Here is a 19,164-nt window from a genome sequence, read left to right on the forward strand (position 1 = left end):
AGGTACCTTGGTGAAGGAAGCTTGGAAGGAACAGGGTGCATAAGGGAAAAATCCAGGTACTTCCGTCTGGCTAGAGGATAAAGTGTGAGATGGGACAATGATAACAAAGAAATAGGAAGACACTAGACCCTAAAGGGCCTTCTACAAAGAGTAAACATATAATTTATTGTACAAACTGAGGCACTTCTGAAAGTGAAATAAGACAACATTGCTAATTATATGGAGATAACAGGAGTAAACCGGGTCTGTTCTGAGCAAAGTGGAACTTATAGTCACCCTGCTTATAAGTCATGTTGAGGTGCTTGAACCTCCAGTGAAAGCATAGATTGGATATCTTCTCTGTTTACCTTATACATTTTGCCTGAGTGACTTCATCCATACCTTTGCCTTTACTTGTTCATTTCACAAATATTCATCCAGGATGCACTTCTGGGCACTGAGGTTACAAAGAAGAAAAGACACAGTGTCTGTCCTCAAGCTAAAGACACATATCCAAAGAAACAATTCTAATACAATTATTCAATTTTAGCTCTGGCCTCTCCGCTGAGCTCTAAATTCATATGCGTCATTTTCACTCAGATTGCAAAACACAGATCTAAAATAGGACTTTTATTTTCTTCCAAATCTCTTTTCCTTCAGTTGGTCTTCCACCTTCCCCAGCTGATCTTATAATTGATATCACTATTCACTACACTGCGGAAGGCAAAAAACCAGAAAAACACTACTTTAATCAGTGCTATCCTTCTCACTGTGCATTTTCATTTCCTTACATCTTTTAAAATTTGTATTAATTTATTTTTGTTACAGATGTTTCTCCTTTTCCCCCCACTGACACCCTCCTCCCGACACCCCCCCCCCCCAGCATTGTTGTCTATGTCCAATGGTTACGCATACATGCATTGTAAGTTCTGTGGTCCACCTCCCCCCCATCCCGTCCCCCTCTTCTGAGGTTTGTCAGTCTGTACCCCACATCCATGTCTCCGAGTCCATTCTGTACATTAGTTTGTTTTGTTCAGTATATTCCACAAATAAGTGAGATCATGCAACAATTTTTTTAAGCACAATGTCTAAATTGGGGCTTAGAATTCTAATGAGGGCCTAACATCAATGGAAGAGGAAGGGTAATTTTCAGGTGCTTAAATGCAAAGTTTTTAATGAACAGATCCCAGTATTATGTGGGGATGTTTTTTCTACAACAGTACTGGTAACTCACATTCAGGTTGTTGACAATCATGACATCCAGATCTGGATATATGCCCTAGCCAGTCTCAAAAAGATTCAGTTTAGGTGAAAAAGACATGAAGATAAGTCCTAAGTGTTAGACTCAATTTCCTCTTTGTGGAGAATGTGAGAGTGGTTGTAAAGGTGTAAAGGTGTGGGTGAAACACTAAATAAACTATCTGTTGAACAACTGCTGTGTAAAAGGGCAATTTTAATGTTTCGACCATCTATTCTCCACATAGCTTCTTGAGTAACCCCTTTAAAGCAAACCTGATTACTCCTTGGCTCTCAACCCTTCCATGGTATTTTATCATATCCCAATAAAATCCAAAGTCCAACCAAGGCTTCTCAGATGATACATGATCTAGCTTCTGCCTGTTTCTCAATGTATTTCCCTAATTTAGTATGCTCCAGCCACCCTGGTTTCCTCGCTTCTTCTCCAACATGCCAACCAAGTGCTTATCTTAGGGCCACAGCAACTGTCATTTCTCTTCTCCTAGAATAGATTCCCTCTAGAAATCCACAGAGCTTCCACCCACATTTAATGATTAGATTTCTGCCTATGTGCTCCTCCCTTAAGAGGCCTTCTTTGTCTGTCCTATCTAAAAGAGGATCCCCACAGCACTTATCCCTTTATCCCGATTTTTACACTTGCCACATTTCTGGGCATTATCTATTACTTAGTAAGAGGCATTATCTATTATTTAGTAATATATTCTGTTACTGCTTATTGTCAACCTCCCCTACTATTATAAGAGGCAGACTTTATTTTATTCACTGCTGACTTCCCCGCACCTAGAACAATGTCTGCTCATTAAATATTTGTTGAATGAATAGATTTTCAGGATACATCAAACGTAAAACGACTCTCTTATTTACTGACGCAGAGGAAAATGTAAAGTACCTAGCAAAATGTTAACAGTTTATTTAACATGTTGGGAGCTGCTCTTCACATTTTTGCTCATGTGAATTTTCTAATTTTTAAAAAATTTTTACAATGAATGTGTTTCTCACATACTAATAAAATGAATCCAAAAGCCACAGAGGCAGAACGTGTAAATGAATTCTAAGAGGCTGGGCAAATTCATGAGAGATTTCTGAATAGATATAACAGTATAATGGTTAAACACACACCACAGTTTGAACCTCCTTCGCCAACACTTTGTAGCAGTGGGACCCCAAGTTATTTATTTATTAGCCCGAGTCTAAATGTCTTCTACCTGGAAAACGGGGATAATAATAGTGCCTGCTTCACAAGGTTGCTTTTGAAGATTAGGGGAGACCATGTAGTAACTTCCTTTGTACAACACCTGGCATGCAATAAATCCTCGACGTATGTTCGCTATTATCATTCGTAGTAATAAGAGTTAGGACATACCTAGCCCTCAAGATAGCCATCAGAGTGGACCACCACATCCTCTCATCCTTGCGCCTCCCTCTGGGCCTCTGACGCCCAAAGAGGGGATGGGTGTTTCCAAAGGAGGTACTTCCGACGGTCCAGAAGCATCCGAATCGAGCGCACCCTGCACACCCTGAAACCATCCAGTCTGGTTAATCCATGAGCAGCACTCCAACACACGGATTCCAGAGGCGGCCACTGAGTCCTTTAGCCTCAATTTCCTTTGCTGCAACAAGGGTGAGAATGTAAAAAATACAAAAGCAGGGCAGTACGGGCCCGCCCCGCCTCACGGCACCACTCCCCGGCAAGCCTCTGGCGACCCGCAACGCACCTCACGGGAAAAAGTGATCACGGATGGGACTCAAAGGCAGGCAAGCTGCTCACCCGCATCCTCCCAGGCCTCTGCCAGAGGGCAGCAGCGGGCACGCGGCGAGGCCCGGGCTCCAGATGAGGGGGTAGCGACGGGCGCGCGGCAAGAGGCGAGGCCGGGAGGGCCAGGGAGGGAAAGGGGCGGAGACGGCGGGCGCGCGGCACGCGGCGGGGCCGCTAGGGGGAGGGGCGAGCTCGCGCTTGCGCCGCTCGGGAGCGAGCTCGTAAGCCCAGGGGCGCGCACGTGGCTGGCTGCTTCTCGGCGTGGAGGAGGGGGACACGGCCAGATTGGAGCACGAGGCGCTGCAGAGCGGGCTGTGGCGTGCTGAGCCCCTCTAGCCGGACGAAGAGGAGGTGAGGACTGCGAGGTGCGGCGGGGATCGGGGTCAGGGTGCAAACCCGGCGGAGGGGGAGACGCGGCAGGGGGGCGGGCGATAGGCGTCGGACCACGTCGCGCTGTAGGGGAGGGCGGGGCGGGGCTTGACCCCGCAGGCCCCGCCCCGCGGCGAGCCTGGCGCGTTTTGTGCTCTAGGCGGCTGCGCGCAGTCCCAGTTTAGGCATTCCTGTCTCTGCACTGCAGTGCCTAAGAACGCTAAGGACAGCCGCTGTGTGTCATGCCTCTACCGACGTTTCCCATTGGGTTTTCAAGTAGGCCTTCCGCAGCAGGCATTTAAGCTTCCTTATTTAGGTCTAAGCCTGACTGAGGCTCAGGTAAAATGAGTTGCCCAAGGTCCTGCTTCTAATAAGGAACTAAGGGAGGATTTGAGCTTTGTCTGCCAGGTGTCCTGTGCACCACACTGAATGATGTTCTTCACGTACCTTCCATCCTCCCAGTCATATCTTTGAACTTGGTAAATGTTGATTTGGAGCTAACACCCATCTTTTCATGGGTGTTCGTGTTAGAAATGTCTCATGAGAAGGGAGAGGAAGAAAGAAAATTCTGTTTATTGCAATATTGTACTTAAGACGTGGAGTGCTTATCAGACTGTTTATACATCCTTAACTCGACTCTCTATTAATCTTTGTTGAAATGGCACTGCTATTCACTACCTGTAAGACATTGTACAAATAACAATCTTTCAGGGCTTCCTTTCCCTTCTTCGAAAAAACAGCATGCCTCAGAGGGTTCATAGAGATATATACAGTGGTACTACAATATCTGGTATCTGAGAAAAGTTCAATAAACGTTGAGCATTATTTCATTACGGAGTGCATAACACCCCTTGCTAGACTCATTTTTCTTCAAAGACTTTTTCCTGAGACTAGAGCAGAGAGAAAACTACCCTACCCAAGCCTGCCCCCCAAAAGACAAGTTCAATGACTTCCATGTTATCCAAAAGTTGATACACTTAGTGATTAACTATTCCCCAAACTAAAAATATCAGGTGAGCCCTGGCTGGTTTGGCTCAGCAGTTAGAGCGTTGGCCTGTAGACCAAAGAGTCACAGGTTTGATTCTGGTCAAGGGCACTACCTCAGTTGCGGTTCCTCCCGGCCCCGGTTGGAGTCATGTGGTAGGCAACCAATCGCAGTGTCTCTTTCACATCAATGTTTCTCTCTCTCCCCCTCTCTCCCTCCCACTCTATCCAAACAAAAATGAAAAAATATCCTCTGGTGAGTATTTAAAAAAAAAAAATCAGGTTAAAAAAGTCACTCCAGGAAAACTAGAGATAAATTAACCTATTGAAGAACTAACATTTATTTGTCCATCACATTTGTGTTTACTGAGTTGTTTCTGTGTGCTTGGTACTTTTAAAGCATACAAATTTGTATGTAGTCCCCGCTTTTATTTAGTCTAGAAATAGGGGGAAATATGCACGTAGAAACAATCCTCACAAATTAGAATGTGAAAAATGCCAGAAAAGAGGTAGTTAAAAACTAGGAGAGTATAGAAGAAGGAGGGATGTTTTCTTGGCTTAGTGTGAAATATGATTTCATTTCTGCCTTCAAGAAGATATTTTGACCCTGTGGCTCTGTTGGTTTAGCATTGTCCCATTCACAGAAAGGTTGCCAGCTCAGTTCCTGATCAGGGCACATACCCATGTTTTGGGTTTGATCCCTGGTCAGGGTACAAATGGGAGGCAGCCAGTCATTGATGTTTCTCTCTTCCTTTCTCTCTCTTTAAAGAAAGTCAACATGTTTTGCCCTGGCCGGTTTGGCTCAGTGGTTAGAGCGTCGGCCTGCGGTCTGGAGAGACCCGGGTTCGGTTCCCGCTAAGGACACGTACCTCGGTTGCAGTTTGTCCCCGGCACTGGTTGGTCGTGCGGGTGGCAGCCACTCGATGTGTTCCTTTCACATCGATGTTTCTCTCTTTCTCTCTGTTCCTCTCTCTCCCTCCCACTCTACCTGAACAAAAAATGGGAAAAAAAAAAAAGAGAGAAAAAAAAGTCAACATGTTTTTAATAAAATGTTTAAATTATTGAACAAATGTATGTTGTAATAGATAGGATTCCTTGGTTTCTAATAACAGAACTCATTTGTATAAAAGTATTGGAAAGAAAAAAAAAAGTATTGGAAATATAAAGAAATGAGAAAAAGAAAAAAACTAAACAGTTGGGCCACCCATAGGGATGGGGAATCTCAACAGCCAGAGCTCATGGACCAAATTTTTTGACTAGTGAATGACTGAGTTCCAACTGCCTTCTGTCTTTATATGTCTTATTCAAGATTCAGATTTCTCTAAGAAGAGATCTGGTTGCTTTAGCTATTGTGAGGGTAGAGGACAGAATATTGTAATTGGCAGCACTGAACCATATGAAATGTCTAAGACTCAGTTACCCAAAGGAAGGGGGCTAAGGAGAGAACCAGTAGTTGTTTATTAGAGCTGTGTAGCTTTTGTAGAGGGTTTACTATGGGCCAGGCACAATGATACATAATTTATATGGATTTTGATATTTAATCTTTTTTCTTTTTTTTAATTCTTACCTGAGGATATTTTTCTATTTATCTTCAGCCAGAGAGGGAGGGAGGAAGAGAAAGGAAGAGAGAGAAATATTGATGGGAGAGAGATACATCAACTTGTTGCCTCCCGCTCAATCCTGACCAGGGCTGAGGACCGAACTGCAAGTGAGGTACGTGCCCTTGACTGTAATTGAACCCAAGACTCATTGGTCAACGGGCCGATGCTGTAACTACTGAGCCAAACAGGCCAGGGCTTGATATTTAATCTTTACAACACCTCTAGGAGGTAGAAACTATTATAATCATACCCTTTCTACAGAGGGGGAAACAACAGGTTTACAGAGATTAAATATTTGCTTAATGTTACAAAGCTCATGTGTAGTAGAGTTGAGTACATTGCATTATCTTCTCTTTATCTTGTCCCTTTGACTTATTTCCTGATCCATGTGCCACTCTTCTTTATTCATAGGAGGTCATCAAGCTTTGGTGTATGTGTTGGCCAGTTCTGAAATCTTCTTGAAAGGGCACTGCATTGAAGAAGATCAAAGCAGCAGTATTTGCCAATTAAGGAATGGACCGTTTGGGTTCCTTTAGCAGTAAGTACTGTGTGAACATATCTCAGGTGAATATTAATAGCAAACTAAAGTGGAAGTTGATCAAAGAAGGAAAATAAGCACTTTGAAGTTAAACAAAGCCCCGTAAATCTGATCCTAAAGGAATGAGTATTAACTCAAAGTAAAATCAATCAATATTTATTGATTGCCCACTGAACACATAATACAAATATATCACCCTAGGTCTTACAAGAAAACTAGGTCAGATGGACCAGGCATAGTATGGTTAACTTGCATTTAGGTTTTTTTGTGTTTTTTTTTTTAATTCTCACCTAAGGATATTTTTCCATTTATCTTCAGATAGAGTGAGGGGGGGGCAGAGAGGAAGAGAGAGAGAGAAAAAAACATCAACTGGTAGCCTCTCACACGACTCTGACCAGGGCCGGGGACGAACCGCAACCAAGGTACATGCCCTTGGCTGGAATCGAATCCGGGACTCTGATCTGTGGGCTAATGCTCTAACTGCTGAGCCAAACCGGCCAGGGCTAACCTGCGTTTAGATTTTTTTTTACTTACTTACTTATTTATTTATTTTTTAGGGCCTTCTGGTAAAAAGTGGAGACCTGCTAGACAAATTCAAAAAGAGCAGCACTTACATTGAGATTTTATAAAGCAGATGGGCCCTGGCTAGTTTGACCCACAGACCAGTGAGTCAAAGGTTCGATTCTGGTCAAGGGCACATACCTCAGTTGCGGTTTGTCCCTGGCCCAGATTGGGGTCATGTGGGAAGCAACTAGTCGATGTGTCTCTCTCACATGAATGTTTCTTTCTCTCTCCCTCCCACTCTATATAAAGATAAATAGAAAAATATTCTCGGGTGAGGATTAAAAAAAAAAGCAGATGGATTTCTCTTTGGAACCAGTATCATGTTTGTGATGCCTTGATAAGAGATAATGTCAGTGGTAGAATAAAGGAAATACCCTATTCCCTCATTAATGTAAAACTTATATTTTAACAGTAAGCCACAGTATAATAATAATGCAGAGAATTATGTATGTTTGAAATAGATTCAGGCAGCCTCTGTATGGAGAACAAATATATAATGCTTTTTCTTTGATTCTTAAGATAAGAGATTTGGCAGAAGTAGAAATCCATTGTTAGATGTTGGTAGTGACCCAATGAGAAGAATCAGAGAGGTACTTTTTGGGTGTTTGTTTTATCTACAGCAGTTTCTTAAAGGGGCTCTAATTTATTCTGTCATCACACTGTTTATATAAATTTAGTACAGAATGGAGTCTTCAAACACAGCTAGTTCAAATCTCTCATTTTGCACATGGAAAAATAATCTAAAAGAATTTTCCCGATGCTGTCAGTGAAAACTGAAACCATTCCCTCTCTCTTTAAAATAATTTCTAGTCCAGCTGGTGTGGCTCAGTGGATTGAGTGTTGTTCCATGGACTGAGAGGTCCCAGTTCAATTCCCGGTCAGGGCACATGTCCGGGTTGTGGGCTCAATCCTCAGTAGGGGGTGTGCAGGAGGCAGCCAATCAATGTTTCTATCTCACATCGATGTTTCTGTCTCTCTATCCCTTCCTCTCTTAAAAAAAAAAAAATCAATAAAAACATTTTTTATTTAATTTCTACACTCTTTATTTGGACATGATTTCAAACTTACAGGAACGTTGGAAGATATCCTTAAAAATAGTACAAAGACTACCCATACACTTTTTGATAACTTTTTACTCCATTTGTGTGCACTTTCTTTCTCCCTCTGTCTCTCTATTAATACATATAAACACATTATATATTGATTTATATATATTTATAAACATACCCCATATATATTTTGTTTTAGTCATTTGATGGTAAGAGACATACAATAGGTCCTCGATGTCATCAATAGATTCTTGGAAACTGCAACTTTAAGTGAAATGACATAAAAAGAAACTAATATTACTGTAGGCTAATTCATATAAATAAGAGTTAAATTCCTGTGGTGTATTTCTGGTCACAAAATCATCACCAAACTTCTAACTAAAGACCCCAGACACTTCTAATATTAAACATTGAAATAAATGTGAGCTATGCATACATTTAAGAAAGATGAGCCTGGCCAGTGTGGCTCATTGGTTGAGTGTCGACCCATGCACCAAGAGGTTGCTGGTTTGATTCCCAGTCAGGGCACATGCTCAGGTTGTGGGCCAAATCCCCAGTGGGTGGCATGCAGGAGACAGCCAATCGATGTTCTCTCTCATCCGTGTTTTTATCTCTCTCCCTCTCCTTATCTCCCTCTCCCTATCTCTCTAAAATCAATAAAGAAAAAAAAATTTTTTTAAATCAAAATAAAATTTCCTGACACTGAAAAACAACAAAAAAAGATGAACCCTAACTGATATGGTTCGGTTGAGTATCTTCCAGTGCACCAAGAGGTTGCTGGTTTGATTTTCCGTCAGGGCATGTGTCCAGGTGTTGGGCTTGACCCCTGGTTGGGGGCATGCAGGAAGCCCATCGATGTTCCATGCTTGCGTTGTTTCTCTCCCCCTCAAAATCAATAAAAAAATATATTTAAAAAAAATATTAATAAAAACAAGATAATCCTTTTCTAACCCACTTATTCCAGTTCAGGAGTTGAGGGTGGCCAGGGCCTATCCCAGCAGCTCGGGGTACAAGGCAGGAACCAACCATTCCATTGAAGAGCACACTCACACACTGATTCTGGGACAATTTAGATGCCAGTTTACCTAACGTGAACATCTTTGGGATTTGGGAGGAAACCAGAGTCCCTGGGAAAAACCCATGGAAACATGGGGAGAATATACAATCTCCACACAGATAGTGGCCATAGCTGGGAATCCATCTTTTTTTTAATTGACATTATAACAAAATGATATTGAACAAATGAACAAAACAATGTTATATGAGGACATGCTAAATATCATAGCCCTTTACTCCTAACTACTTTAGTGTTTATTTCCTAAAAATAGGGGTATTTTATTATATAACCTCAGTAGAGTTTATCAATTCTATTAAATTTAACATTGATAAAATACTTTCTGTGGATCACAGGCTGACGCTCTAACCGCTGAGCCAAACCGGCCAGGGCTGATAAAATGCTTTCTATCTAACCTACTGTCTGTCTGTATTTCAGTTTTGTCAGCTGACTCAATAATGTCCTTTATGGGTTGTTTTTTTTTTTTTCCAGTTCATGATACATTCAGGTCAGGTCTGTCTTCCTTTTTTTTTTTTATTCCTCACCTGAGAATACTTTTCCATTTATCATCAGATAGAATGGAAGGGAGGGAGAGAAAGACAGAGAGAGAGAAACATCCATGTGATAGAGCCACACTGACTGGTTGCCTCCTGCACAACCCCAACCAGGACCGTGACAAACCACAACCGAGGTACATGCCCTTGGCTGGAATCAAACCCACGACTCATTGGTCCACAGGCAGACGCTCTAACTGCTGAGCCAAACCAGCTAGGGCCAGGTCTGTCTATTTAGCCTTCTTTAAATTGAAACATTTGCATAGCCTTTGTCTTGGTGACTTTTACACATTTGAAGAATACAGGTCCTACCCCCCTTTTTTAAAATAGAGGTTTCTCATTTGGGGTTTGTCTGGTCTTGCTCCACCCCTCATTGGTGATGTGAATTTTGAAAACCCAGTCAAGGTGTCTGAGTTCTCCACTGTATAATTTTTATCTATTCTCTTGCATGTAATAAGCAATCCATGGGGAGACACTGTCAGGCAATAAAATATTCTGCTCACCAAAATTTCTCCCTAGATTTAGCATCTGTTTATGATTTTTGCCTGATCCAATCTTGACTATTATGATTGCAAAATGATGATTCACCTCCCCATCCCCAAATCCAGCACTCTTCACATTTACTGCTTGGTACTTAGCATTCTACTATAATCAAGAGATTGCCTGTGTCCCTTATTTATTTATTACAACTATGGACACATGAATTCATATTTTTTCAGTGGTTTATAATTCATTTATTTAAATATGTTTTTACTGATTTTATTTTAATTTTTAATCTTTATTGTTGACTGTATTACAGATGTTCCTCATTTTTCCCCCATTGACTCCCTCCACCCACTCCCGCCCCCTCCTGCCTTTTCCCACACTGTTGTCTGTGTCCATTGATTATGCATATATGCATATAAGTTCTTTGGTTTATTTTATTTCTTCCCATTCCCCAACCCCCCTTCCCTTTGAGGTTTGTCAGTTTAGCAACCAATTTGTACTTCTTAATCCCTTCACCTTTTTCACCCATTCCCCCAACCCCCCTCCCATCTGGCAACCAACAGAATGTTCTCTATATCTATGAGAATGTTTCTGATCTGCATGTTCATTTTGTTTGTAGATTCAATTGTTGATAAATATGTATTCATTGCCATTTTGTTTGTTCATATTTTTTACCTTTTTCTTCAAGAAGACCCTTCAACATTTCATATAATAATTGTTTGGTGGTGATGAACTCCTTTAGCTTTTCCTTGTCTGGGAAAGTCTTTATTTGGCCATTGATTCTAAATGACAGCTTTGCAGGATAGAGTAATCTTGGTTGTAGGTTCTTGCTTTTCATCACTCTGAATATTTCTTGCCACTCCCTTCTGGCCTGCAAAGTTTCTTTTGAGAAATCAGCTGACAGCCTTATGGGGACTCCCTTGTAGGTAACTAACTGCTTTTCTCTCGCTGCTTTTAAGATTCTCTCTTTGTCTTGAACCTTTTGCATTTTGATGATGATGTGTCTTGGTGTGGGCCTCTTGGGGTTCATCTTGTTTGGTACACTCTATGCTTCCTGGACTTGTATGTCTGTTTCCTTCACCAAGTTAGGGAAGTTTTCTGTCATTATTGTTTCAAATAGGTTTTCAATTTCTTGTTCTCTCTCTTCTCCTTCTGGCACCCCCAAGATGCGAATGTTGGCACGCTTGAAGTTGTCCCAGAAGCTCCTTACGCTATCCTCATTTTTTGGATTCTTTTTTCTTTTTGCTATTCTGATTGGGTGTTTGTTGCTGCTTTATATTTCAAATCCATGGTTTGCTTCTTGGCTTTACTCTACTATTGAATCTGTGTAAATTATTCTTTATTTCGGTTAGTGCCTCCTTCATTTCTGACTGTTCATCCTTCATATCTGACTGGTCCTTTTTTATGCTCTTGAGGCCCTCACTAAGTTCTCTGAGGTTCTCACTAAGTTCATTGAGCTTCCTTATAAGCAGTATTTTGAACTCAGCATCTGTTAGGTTGCTTCTCTCCATTTTGCTTAGTTCTTTTCCTGGGGTTTTGTTCTGTTCTTTCATTTGGGACCTGTTTCTTTGTCTCCTCATTTTGGCTGCCTCCCTGTGTTTGTTTCTATGTACTGCTGAACGAGAGGTATGGCGCTAGCTGAAACCAGATGCTGCTTGTTTGAAAGAATTTAGGAAAACCTGAAGCAGGATCCAAGACAGGCCAATCCTATGGTTAAGCAAGTGGCAACAGCTTGGGTGGGCCTGAAAGTTGGGTGGGGCGGGGCCTCAGGGAATCACCAGGGCGGGGCTACCAGTGTCAGCCAGGTTGCTGGAGTCCCAGATATGGCGGCTGTCTGCTGGCCTCGTCAGGGAAGGGCTCACCAAAGGAACAAAGGCCTCTGACAGCACGTTTGTCCCAGAGAAAGCCCCCTCTTTAGCCCTCGTTCCAATGCCAAACAGCTGAGTTCTTCCCTCTATGTCTCTGGCACCCCTTGAGCTGCCTCCCCTTCAAGCTTAGAGGGAGTGAGTCCGAGTAAGTCCGTGCGTGCGCGGGCCCTTTAAAAGGAGCTGCCTGGGGCTCCAGCCGCCTCAGCCTCCCTGAGCCTCCGTTCCTTCTGGTTTTTCCAGCCAGAAGTTATGGGGACTTCTCTTCCTGGCACTGGAACCCTGAGCAGGGCGCCTGGTGTGGGATGGGGACCCCTCTGTCCTCAGGGAGGACCTCCTAGTCAAGGTACCTTCCTGATTTTTGTCCGCCACACGTGGGTGTGGGGCCAGCCCGTCTCACCTCCGCCCCTCCTACCAGTTTCGATACCGCTGCTTCTTTGATTCTGTAGTTGTAGGACTTCCATTCAGTTTGATTTCAGGCGGTTTTGAGTGATGGTTGTTCTGTAGTCTAGTTGTAACTTTGATATGGTTGTGGGAGGACGCGATACCACATTTACCTACTCCGCCATCTTGACTGGAAGTCCTTTACTGATTTTATTTTTTGTTTTTTTTTTTAATCCTGGAGGACATTTTTGCATTTATCTTTAGATAGAGCCGGGAGGGAGAGAGGGAGGAAAAGAGACAGAGAGAAACATCGATGTGAGAGATATACATTGACTGGTTGCCACCCACACAACCCCAAGCAGGGCCGGGGACGAACTGCAGCCAAGGTACATGTCCTTAGCGGCAACTGAACCCAGGCCTCTCTGGACCACGGGCTGATGCTCTAACCGCTGAGCCAAACCTGCCAGGGCCCTTTACTGATTTGAGAGAGAGAGAGGAAAGGACAGGGAGAAAGAGAAACATCAATGAGAGAGAAACACCGATCTGCTGCCTACTGGGAATCAAGTCTGAAACCTGGGCACATGCCTGGCCAGGAATCGAACCAATGACCTCTTGCTTCACTGGATGATGCTCAATCCACTGAGTCATACTGGCCGGGCCATAATTATTATACTTAATTATTTTGATTCTCAGATTTTCCCAGTTTAACCACTGTGAGGTTCTTCAAGCTGGCTCCTGCATCCTTGTGTTATGCCCTCCTTCATCACTTTTTGGCACTGCTACATGTTCCAAATGCTTCTTGTACTTCTGTTTTAACCCTGGAATCAGCCACTTTTCTGAGGAGCCATGGTTCATTTTAGAGGGGAATGACATTAAAGCCCAAGATCTGGTCATTGCTCATTGTTCCTCAAGTATCTTTGTATTTTGGCCCACAGAACTAGGAAATAAATGTTCATATATGCTCCAAACATATATACCGATATATATACATATTCACATAAACATGCACAAACTCATACAGATACATTTTTTTTTAAACCTCTCCTGAGGATATTTTCTCAAATATCTTCAGATAGAGTGGTGGTGGTGGTGAGGGGGGGGGGGAACATCCATGTGAGAGGGACACATCAATTGGTTGCCTCCAGCATGACCCCAGCTAGGGCCAGGGATGGAACTGCAACCAAGGTATGCCCTTGGCCGGAATCGAACCTGCAACTCATTGGTCCACCAGCCAGTGCTCTCTAAACTCTGAGCCAAACCGGCCAGGGCTACAGATACTTTTTTAAATAAATCACGTGTTTACATTGATACCTCTTAATTTATCTTCATAGGCTTTTTTCTTGTTTCCCCCTATTATTTATTTGTTCATTCCTCAGTGAGAATCCTGGTTTCCAACAGTGGTTCTCAACCTGTGGGTCGCGACTCTTTTAGGGGTCAAACGACCTTTTCACAGGGGTCGCCTAAGACCATCGGAAAACATATTTCCGATGGCGATTCATAACAGTTGCAAAATTACAGTTATGAAGTAGCAATGAAAATAATTTTATGGTTGGGGGTCACCACAACATTATGAACTGTATTAAAGGGTCGCGGCATTAGGAAGGTTGAGAACCACTTTCAAAATCAGTATATTGACTCATTTACTGTGTCTTTTAATACACCAAAATTATTTCAGAATTGCTCTGCACATATCACTACATAAAACAGACCTACTTCAACAAGTTTAGGATTTGTTTACAATTCTTTCCTGCATCACCCAAGACTGAAGATATATTGTTAAATGTTCATAAGTTAGTTATTTGGATTGGTTCTTTTTTTTTCCTTCTTCAATGTGGTTATAGTATTCTATATAGTATAGTATATACTGTCGGGTTCATCTGTTCATTCTGTTTTTAGTTTTCCCTTCCTGTACTTATTAATTTAGTTTTTTTTAATATGTAGAATACAAATATGCTTCTAAAAGTCAAAGCTATACAAAAAGATATTTTGAGAGTGATCACCTCTTCCTGTATCCATTCCATTCTCCCTCCCCCAATCCTTTGTAGGTATCTGACTTCATTGTTTGTTTGTTTTTTAAAGAATAGTTTATTGATTTTTAGAGAGAGAGGAAGTGAGAAAGAAGCTTTGATGTGAGCACATAACATCAATTGGTGCCTCTTGCACGCCTGCTACTGGGGATCGAGCCTAAAACACAGGCATGTGTCCCAACTGGGAATCGAACCAGAAACCTCTCAGTGCAGGGGAAGATGCCTAACCAACTGAGGCCACACCAGCTAGGGCCTGACTTCACTGTTTTTAAGTTTGTCTGTCCTTTATTTCTTTCTGCAAAGTAAGCATATATATGTAATTCCCCTCCACCCCCAATTTCTTACAGGAAAGATAGCATACCATATATGCTCTTTTGCACTTTGGTTTTGTATTTCACTTAATAGTATCTCCTGGAAATACTATATTAGTTTATAGATTGTTCTTACATTCTTTATTTTTTATATAGCTGTAGTACTCATCATATGGGTGTACCATAGCTTGTTCAACTATTCCAGTGCTTGGACATTAAAATACTTGCAATTACAATAAATAAATAAATAAATAAATAAATAAATAAATAAATGCATTAGATGTTGTTGTTAATAATTCTCACCTGAGGATATTTTTTCCATTGATTTTTAGAGGGGGGGGGAAAGGGGGAGGGAAAGGGGGGCGAGAGAGAGAGAGAGAGAGAATCATCGATGTGAAAGACACATCAATTGGTTGCCTCCCCTATTTGCCCCAACTGGGGTCAGGGAACAAACCTGCAACCCAGGTACATGCCATTTACTGGGAATCAACCCGGGACCCTTCAGTAAACAGACCAACGCTCTAACCATTGAGAAACACTGGCCAGGGCTGGGTGCATTCGTTTTATTTCAATACAGTTAAATTCTCCTCTATAGGAATTGTGCCATTTTGCATTCCTTTCAACAATATATGAGAATGACTATTTCCCCACAGCCTTACAAAGAAAGGATTATCAAGCTTTTGAATTTTTGCCTGCCTGATAGATGCGAAGTTCTATCTCAGTGTAGATTTCTCTTATTATAAGTGAAGTTGAATGTCTTTTCATATATTTAAGAGCCATTTTTATATATCTTTTTTCTAATTATCTCTTTGTGTCTTTTGCGATAAGATTTTTGGTCCTTTTCTTTTTTTCTTTTTAAAGGTTCTTTGTAATATTAGGGATTTTAGCCCTTTATAATATGTTTGCAAGTATTTTCTTTCAGTTTATTAGCTTTTTTACTTTGCTTCTGGTGGGTTTTTTTGTTTGTTTGCAAAGAAAGAGTTTTTGTTTGTTGGCTTTGTTTATACACTCAAATGTATTAAAATTTTATTCCCTTGGATTTTGAATGATGGTAAAAAGCCTTTCTCCTAAGTTATAGAAAAGTTCTGGAATACCTTTGTAAAGGGTTCTTTGACTATATATATAAAAATCCTCTGTATATTCAACAGTTTTAGTTCTAGGAAAATACATATCCTGAGGAACAAATGTGCAAAGTTGTATATACAAAATGTTGGTCTCAGCATTCTTTATGGTAGTAAATAATTGGAAACAACATAAATGTCCACCAGCAGGGAACTGTTTAAATTAGTTCTCAACCTTATGAGACCCAGCGATTTCTTTTTGTAATATTTTTTAAACCCCTTTTGCTATTTGGAAATAAAATACATAGATGATATAACATATCTATAACCATGATTTCAAAGAAATAAAGACAATAATGGCCCAGCCAGTGTGGCTTAGGGATTGATCATTGTCCCATGGACTGAGAGGTCCCTATTCGATTCCAGGTCAGGGTACATGCCCAGGTTGTGGGCTGAATCCCCAATAGGGGGTGTGCAGGAGGCAGTCGATTAATGTTTGTATCTCTCCCTTCCTCTCTAAAAAATAAAGAAAAAACATTTTAAAAATAAAATAAAGATTAAAACAATACTACCCTATCTATAATACAAAGGGTAAATAAAAGAAGTAATTTATAACAAAATAATCCAATTTATAATAAAAAAAATTTGGATCTCAATATGTTTAGACATGATTACAGTAGAAGACATTATGACTTAAGTAGTCAGGTGCTTACACACATATGTTGAGTCACCATCTTACAACTACACGTGCACAATGAATGATTCATGTGTGTTGTATTGGTGACACAGAAAGACCACAAGCTTAATAACCCTTGGTAAAGTTCTGAACAAAAGAAGATGCAATCTCCTCTGAGAGAATGTGCACTTGCTTTCTTGGAAAATGAAATATGTATTAAAACTGTCAAAAACATTTTGTTTTATATGTAATATGAAACTGGGTTCTGGGTCATGTAATTATGAACAGATTTTTTTACCTACTTGAATATCTGGTGGGACATTTGAAAGTTGTACAGATACAGGCCAATTCTTTGTTTTGGAGGAATGTCTTGACCATTCAGGATAACTAGCATCTCTGGTCCCTGCCTGCTAAATGCCAGTAGTGCTCCCTAGTCCTTGTGGAAACAAAAAGGCATCTCAGATTTTCAAAATGCCTTTCTAGAGGGTAGTTGAAAACCATTGAGTTTCAGGGGAGGAAACATCCAGCCCACAGGCCATATAAGGCCCTCAAAATCAGTACCAGCTATTGATTTTGTATGGCCCAAGAAAGATGTTATAAATACCCAAATGGCCCTTGGCAGAAAAAAGATTCCCTACACTGGCAAAAGAATGAAGAAGATCTAAATGTACTGTCATGAGAGATGACAATATGTTGTCAAGTGAGAAAAACAGGCTCAAGCCCTGGCCAGTTTGGCTCAGCAGTTACAGCATTGGCCTATGGACCCAAAGGGTCGCAGGTTCGATCCCAGCTGCAGTTGGGATCATGCAGGAGGAAACCAAATCAATGTGTCTCTCATTGATGTTCCATGTGCTCTCTCTCTGTCTCTCTCTCTCCCCACCTATATAAAAATCAATGGAAATATATCCTTGGGTGACAGTTAAAAAATAATAATAAACACTACAAAACATCATGTATAGTATCCCACTTTTGTTAAAATAAATACACACACACATAGAAGAAAGGTTGAAAATCAAAATGTTAATAGAGGATGACATTGTCTAAACATTTTTAAACTAAATATTAGATTGCTGTTACACAAGAATTACTTCTTGACATAAGAGTTTTATTTTTATTTATTTTTTTATTTATTTTTTTATCCTCACCCGAGGACATTTTTCCATTTTTTGCACCGATAGAGTGGGAGGGAGAGAGAGGAAGAGAGAGAGAGAGAGAAACATCGACGTGAAAGAGACACATCGAGTGGCTGCCACCCACACGACCAACCAGGGCCGGGGACAAACTGCAACCGAGGTACATGCCCTTAGCAGGAACCGAACCCGGGTCTCCGGACCGCAGGCCGATGCTCTAACCACTGAGCCAAACCGGCCAGGGCAACATAAGAGTTTTAAAACTCTTTACTTTGGTTAGTGACCAATTTTTTTCCTGAGGAATGTTTTTATTTTATTTCATTTTATTTTATCCTCACCCAAGGACATTTTTCCATTTTTTGTTCAGATACAGTGGGAGGCAGGGAGAGAGAGAGAGAGAGAGAGAGAGAGACATCTACATGAGAGGGCATGAGAGGAACACATCGAGTGGCTGACACCCACACAACCCAACCAGGGTCAGGGACAAACTGCAACCGAGGTACGTGCCCTTAGTGGGAACCGAACCCGGGTCTCTCTGGACTGCAGGCCGATGCTCTAACCACTGAGCCAAACCGGCCAGGGCAGGAATGTTTGAGGAAAGAAAAACAAGCTGATACCATTAATATAAAGGGATGATAAGAAGAAGGTAATTTGGTAAAAAATTAGCATTTGCACTTAATATAAAACAATTTTTTTTTATTCTTGTGTCAAAATTTTAAGTGGGAAAAGTGGGGTAGTTGCTCTTCCTTATGTTTATTTTGAAGCTACTGCCAGAAGGATTACATTTTTCTCCCCTGTGGTTTTCCTCCTTGTCTTCATTTAGAAACAAATGAAAAGAACAGTAATCATCACTTGTAGGAGAGAAAGATGCCTTGAAGAGTTTCTCAGATTTTAGGAAGAAAAATGCTGTTACAAAATGTGAGAAATCTGGCCCCAAGCTAAAGAGATTAAATCCCTTCATCTACCTTCAAAGCCTATGTTAGACTCCTGATATTGATAACAAACTACTCTGCTAGATTGCCCTGACTCAAGAGAAGGAGAATTTGGGGTTTCTGGGGTCATACCCATCTGCATTTTTATGACTAAGAGTTGGTTTGTACTCCTCACCTTAATATTTCAGAGATGTTGGAACTAGCGTAAGGTTTGCGATTTTCTCTGCTTACTGTGGAAGAAAGGGAGGGAGCTTTTTTGGGTTTAAATCTCAGCTCAAATATAAAGTAGTATACCTCAAGGCATATCTAAAGGAGTTTTTTCCCCAAACTTTTTATTCTGAAAATTTTCAGACTTATAGAAAAGTTGAAAGAACAGTAGTGATTACTTGTTGCCCACTACCTATATTCAGCAATCATTAATATTTTGACAGATTTGCATTATCTATCTATCTATATATGTGTGTGTGTGTGATGTAGGTATGTGACATTTTTTCCCCCTGAAAAAATAAGTTATGGGTATTATGAAACTCCAGTTAAAACCTGTGTTTGTAAATTTCTTTGCAAGGGCCATATCTACTTAGATGCTG

At 41.1% G+C, this 19,164-nt stretch overlaps 1 protein-coding gene, 1 long non-coding RNA gene and 1 pseudogene across 3 annotated transcripts in view; 1 reads left to right on the forward strand and 2 right to left on the reverse strand.

Moving 5' to 3' along the window:
- Nucleotides 1-223: 223 nt before the first annotated feature.
- Nucleotides 224-3,096, reverse strand: LOC118635024. The gene is made up of 3 exons (XR_004960427.1): nt 2,952-3,096; nt 2,600-2,846; nt 224-436 (listed from the first exon to the last, which is right to left on the reverse strand). It is a non-coding gene; the product is annotated as an uncharacterized LOC118635024 (long non-coding RNA).
- A 179-nt stretch (nt 3,097-3,275) lies between these two features.
- The window catches only part of TADA2A (transcriptional adaptor 2A), a 56,657-nt gene continuing 40,768 nt past the window's right edge, over nt 3,276-19,164 (forward strand). The window contains exons 1-2 of one of the 2 annotated variants that reach the window (XM_036269780.1): nt 3,276-3,343; nt 6,358-6,484. In XM_036269780.1, coding sequence (XP_036125673.1) covers nt 6,460-6,484 — 25 coding nt within the window. In that variant the 5' untranslated portion in view covers nt 3,276-3,343; nt 6,358-6,459. The remainder of the gene's footprint in view (nt 3,344-6,357; nt 6,485-19,164) is intronic. The other variant, XM_036269781.1, reaches the window with a different exon arrangement.
- LOC118635126 lies at nt 7,039-7,096 on the reverse strand (annotated as a pseudogene).

The sequence above is a fragment of the Molossus molossus genome, unplaced genomic scaffold, assembly GCF_014108415.1.
Source record: "Molossus molossus isolate mMolMol1 unplaced genomic scaffold, mMolMol1.p scaffold_m16_p_19, whole genome shotgun sequence".
Taxonomy (NCBI): domain Eukaryota; kingdom Metazoa; phylum Chordata; class Mammalia; order Chiroptera; family Molossidae; genus Molossus; species Molossus molossus.